The sequence below is a fragment of the Otolemur garnettii genome, unplaced genomic scaffold, assembly GCF_000181295.1.
Source record: "Otolemur garnettii isolate 467f Iridium unplaced genomic scaffold, OtoGar3 scaffold00026, whole genome shotgun sequence".
Classification (NCBI taxonomy): domain Eukaryota; kingdom Metazoa; phylum Chordata; class Mammalia; order Primates; family Galagidae; genus Otolemur; species Otolemur garnettii.
In genome coordinates, this window is record NW_003852421.1 from 14,326,397 (window position 1) to 14,332,138 (window position 5,742).

General features: G+C 39.3%; 1 protein-coding gene across 4 annotated transcripts in view; it reads right to left on the minus strand.

Moving 5' to 3' along the window:
• Positions 1-5,742, minus strand: part of TPMT (thiopurine S-methyltransferase) — a 21,435-nt gene that overhangs the window by 6,408 nt on the left and 9,285 nt on the right. For all 4 annotated transcript variants that reach the window (XM_023512341.1, XM_023512342.1, XM_003788326.3 and 1 more), the window contains one exon: positions 3,976-4,108. In XM_023512341.1, the coding sequence (XP_023368109.1) occupies positions 3,976-4,108 (133 nt within the window). The remainder of the gene's footprint in view (positions 1-3,975; positions 4,109-5,742) is intronic.

Consider the following 5,742-nt stretch of genomic DNA (forward strand, 5'->3'; position numbering starts at 1 on the left):
AAAAAAAAAAAAAAGATATGCTCGATCTTTGGGTATATCCCATGTGCTAATGAGAAGAATGTATGTTCAGTAGTTTTGAGTAGAATGTTTTACAAATATCTGCTAAGTTTATTTGTTCTAGAGTTCAGTTTAAGTCCAGTGTTTTTTTATTTACTTTCTGCTTCAATGATCTGTCCAGATCTCTTTTTTTTTTTTTTTTTTTTTGAGACAGAACCTCAAGCTGTCCCCCTGGTTATAGTGCTGTGGCATCACAGCTCACAGCAACCTCAAACCCTTGGGCTTAAACAATTCACTTGGCTCAGCCTCCCAAGTAGCTGGGACTACAGGCACCTGCCACAACGCCCAGCTATTTTTTGGTTGTAGTTGTCACTGGCAGTTCTGGGCTGGATTCAAACCCACTAGCTCTGGTGTATGTGGCTGGCGCCCTAGCGGCTGACCTACGGGCGCTGAGCCCTTAGTACTAGGTGCTCAGTAAATAAATACTCATTAGCCAAACCGATGAGTGAAAAACAGAATCAGCATAACTGCATGTTTCCTGAATAACAACGTATCTGACCTATCTCTGTCAGCCTCCCTGGTAATTGCTTGACCAGAGATTTATCCTTAGCAGAGTCAAAATATTAGGACTCTGCTCTGGGAGACACTGCTAAAATTTAACAGCAAGCTCTGAAATGAATAATAGCTAACTAATCTTCAGGGTTACCCTACGATTTTCTTCTGCGAGTTGATCCAAGTGCAGTAAAGTTATGTAATTATGTTTAATACACATTTTCTCTCTAACATCTTTGCATTTCTTGAACCCTTTATTCTTTCCTTGAGCATTCAAAGATCTACTAAGGTAAGGTGACCAGACGTCCTGCTTTTTATGTCCCAGGGCATTTTAAAAAAGTCCTGATTTTTGGAAAGAATGTACGACAAACTAGGGAACGGTGGGAGAACGGGAAGGGAATATACGGTTTTTGGCTGCCATGTGGCTATTTCGCCAGGATATGAGTTTTATATTATTTTTGTAAATTTTAGAATGTTAAACTTTAATAACAAATAATTGTTGAGAACTGATTATCTAGAACTACTTATCAAAGTTCGCATTGTTGATCAGTTGTTAGAATTTGACCACCATTGTTTGGACTTAATGAACAATGGCATTTTTGGCATTGGCATGACGAGAACATTTTGTAACTGTCTCTCAGACAATATACATCGTACTGTGTGCTAGTGCTGGTTAAACAAGTGATGTCAACAAATCATTTATTTAGATAATTTAGGTAAGTAATTTATTTATTTCATGAATTTAGCAGACAGTACTCATATTATTTATATTTTATAGTGGCAGCAAAAATTCTAGCACTGGCCTTGAAAGTAACACTTACAACTTACAAGGTATCATTATTAAAAAAATATATTGATAAGGAAAAGGTTAAATCTTGGGCATCAGCAAAAATCATAATAGAGAACAAATGGTTAGAAATATTTCATCGTTTTGAAACAAACCATGTTCCATACAATAATGCACTAAAAATTGAGGGATACGCGCTGTCCTTACCAGGAACTAATGCTGCAACGGAATAAGTTTTTTCTACAGTAAATAAAGTGTGGACATCAGAAAAATCACAAGTAAGTGTTGAGACTTTGAAAGCCATTTCATGTGTGAAATATAATTTAACAAATTCTTGTGAAAAATTTCATGACTTCTTAATGACAGCAATCTACTAAAAAAAATTCACTCAAATGAGAAATATGTCAAAGAATAAAATAATACTATATGTAATTTTTTAATGTATCATATTTGTAAATTATACTTATATTGAAATTAAAAAATATATATTACAATACTATTTTTGCATTCCATGAAAATTTTTGTTGCTCTATATAGACCAATTTTTAATTAAGAACCCCCGCCCCCCACCATCAATGGTGTCCTGCTTTACCAATGTTAAAATCTGGTCACCTTATCCTAGACATTCTTACCTAATTGGACTGATGTGAGACCTCTGCTTTGGAAATTTTTATAAGATTCACAGATGATTTAGAACAGTGGTCCTCAAACTTTTTAAACAGGGGGCCAGTTCACTGTCCCTCAGACCGCTGGAGGGCCAGACTGTGGGCCCCAGGACAAGTTGGCTGCTAAGCAGGACAGGCAGCTGTGGCAAAAACACCTGGTGGGCGGATAAATGTCCTGGGTGGGCCACATGTGGCCCCCAGGCTGTAGTTTGAGAATCCCTGATTTAAAATATGCAGCCTTGGCTGGGAACCACTGTTCTAAGGGGAGTATGGAAGTAGGATTAGCCTCTTTGCATTGAATAAACTCCTTGAATTTTTTGTTTTTTATAATTTTTTTTATGTTTATTTTTTATTTGTTTTTTGAGACAGAGTCTCACTTTGGTAGAGTGCCGCTGTGTCACAGCTCACAGCAACCTCAAACTTTTGGGTTCAAATGATTCTCTTGCCTCAGCCTCCCAAGGAGCTGGGATTATAAGTGCCTGCCACAACACCTGGCTATTTTTAGAGGCAGGATCTCACTCTGGCTCAGACTGGTCTTGAACCTGTGAGCTCAGGCAACCCACCTGTCTTGGCCTCCCAGGGTGCTAGGATTATAGGCGTGAGACATCATGCCTGGCCTTGTTGGATTTTTTACATCATTTGAGAACAGGGGTGGGAGGAAGCTATAAAATAAAGTATTATCAAGCTTCCTATTGATCTGAGCAATTAATTCCACTTAGACAAGAGTACTTTGTCTAAACTGAAACTATGAGTTGACAATGACCAGGACCAACTAGAGAAAGGGTAATGTGCTCCCCTAACCAATGGTGTAGTATGTCTTGTTTCCAGTTGTCCACCTCTGGCTTCTTCGTGTCAACAGCCTTCCATCCACACACAGTTGAAGCTTTCGTTTTTTTGCATGCTAGAAAGCTTTCCCCAACCCACTGCCAGCCTCTGAGTCTGCCAAGCATTAATGGCTGACTCACTCTGAACAGCCTCTGCATTTTCTCACTGGGGCGCTATGTATTTATTTCTACATTATTACCCCAAGCAGGTGAAGCAGTTAAAACACTGGATCATTCTGGCCATAAGTTGGAGACAACTCCCAAATTTATAATTTCCAGTGCGAATACTACCTCGTGCTTCAAAGACATAAAACCTTCACCATGCGATATTCCGTTCAACTCATCGTCTTTAGAATGCTCATTTTCTCTGCCCTTCAACTTGCTTCTCCTGGATTCTCTACCATCCAGCCAGTCATGGGAGCTGGAAATATGACCTCATCACTCCTTCAGTTCCCCACTCAATTAGCCACAAAATCCTGTTGGTCTGACATCATAATCATCGCCACATGCCCCATCATTCCCATCATTCAGGCCTTGTGATCTCATTCCTGGACCATCCCCACAGACTCTTTTAGCCAGGAGGCTACTTCCCTTTAAATTACTTCACCGTCAGGGTGATTAATCTCAAAAAAAAGTCTGGCTATGTTATGCTCCTATATAAAAGCCTACTGTGCAGTATAAAGTACTAGCTGCCCAGGGCAAACGAGACCATGGGCCCAAGTCTGTCAGTTTCCAGCCTTTCCTGTCACCAGGCCTAGGAAGCACCCCTAGCCTGGCGCAGGTAACACTATTTCCTGTCCGCTTAGCTCCGTGCATTACAAAGGAGCTCATGTTTCTCTTCTCTCCTAAGCTAAGAGATTCTTCTAGGGCAGGGACTGTGTTATAACATCTTTATCTCTTCCATGTCTTATTCGGGGTCTGGAATATGAGAAGTTCTCAAAAAATACATTTAAAAAAAAGCCAAACAAACCTAAACGTAGGAGTATAGAGAGGCTCTGACCCCAGCTTTTACATGTACATGATGTCTAGGTGAGCACACGTGATAAAGAGAAGCTCTCTGATAACTGCGTAGTATCCTCATTTACTCATGCTGAGTAAAACCTTTTTTGCGGGGGTATGGAAATAATTTTTTACCCAAACCAAAACAAACCTTAAACATTTTGGCTCCAGGAATTTCTGTGATTTGTTCTTCTGAGTAAGAGAGATTCTGCTCTGCAAAAAATTCTCGTATCCCAAGTTCACTGATTTCCACACCAACTACAGTGTGTCCCAGGTCTGCAAACCTGCATAAAATAATACATTTAGACTTAATTTTTCTTTTCAAATTCAGTATTAAATAGAGGTGTATGCCCCACTGAACACCTGTTTTGGTTTATTATCTCTCTATATTTGTCTTTATTTAAAAATTTTTTTAGAGATAAAGCCTCACTCTGTTACCCACTTGTTTCAGTCTCCTGAATAGCTGGGACAACCTGTGTGCAGCACCAAGATTGGCTAATTTTTTTTTTTTTTTTTTTTTGAGATAAGATTTTCACTAAGTTGCCTTGGGGTTGAGTGCCGTAGCATCATAGCTCACAGAAACCTCAAACTCTTGAGCTTAAGTCATCCTCTTGTCTCAGCCTTCCAAGTAGCTGGGACTATAGGCATCTGCCATAATACAGCTAGTTTTTCTGTTTATAGAGACAGGGTCTTGCTTTGCTCAGGCTGGTCTTGATCTCCTGAGTTTAGGCAATCCACCCACTTTGGCCTCCCAGAATTCTAGGGTTACAGGCATAAACCACAGCATCCTGCCTAACATTGGCTAATTTTTAAAAAGTTTTTTGCACAAGCAAGGGGTCTTGCTATGTTGCCCAGGCTGGTCTTTAACTCCTAGCCTCAAGCTCTGGGATTATATAGTGAGCCACCACACCTAGCCATGTTTTCCTTAATTTTACGGGATTTATATGAATTAAGGTTCACAGGGTTTCAGAGAACATGTAGGAAAGGCTGGCTGCCCGTAGCTCAGTGGTTAGGGCTCCAGCCACATATACCGAGGCTGGCAGGTTTGAACCTGGCCCAGGCCTGCTAAACAATGACAACTGCAACAACAACAACAAAAAAAAGCTCAGCGTTGTGGTGGGTACCTATAGTCCCAGCTACTTGGGAGGCTGAGGCAAGAGAATTGCTTAAGCCCAAGAGTTTGAGGTTGCTGTGAGATGTGACACCACAGAACTCTACAGAGGGTGACATAGTGAGACTCTGTCTAAAAAAAAAAAAAAAAGAATATGTAGGAAAGTGTATCTATGTTTTCAAACTTCATGTTATATGGAATTCTGAAAAGTTAATTTATATTACCTTAGGAAAAAAAGTAGTATCTTAAAATGTTGACTTAATACAAATGACTGTGGCTACAGGAAATGCTTTCAATTGCCCTAAATTAGTGCTACCAATTAAAATTTCCCACAGTGATGTAAGTGGCTATATCTGTGCTATCCAACACAATAGTCATCAATCATACTGGCTAGTGAGTATTTGAGATGTGCCTAATCTGACTGAGGAATTGAATTTTAAATTTTCTTTTAGTTTAAATTTGAATAGTCACATGTAGCTAGTACTATGTTATTTCAGCACACCATTTTAGAATATTAGCATCCATTTATATAATAATCCTTTTTTTTTTTTTGCAGTTTTTGGCCAGGGCTGGGTTTGAACCCACCACCTCTGGCATATGGGGCCACAGGCGCTGCCCTATATAATAATCTTATAATTTCCATTTGCTTACAATAAACACTATCCAAGAATTTATTTTATTACCATATGCAAATAACTAGTATTATTTCCCTGGTAAGCTTTAAAATTATAGAATTCACAGTTTTGGGATCTCTTTTTTTTTTTTTTTTTTTGAGACAGAGCCTCAAGCTGTCCCCCTGGGTAGAGT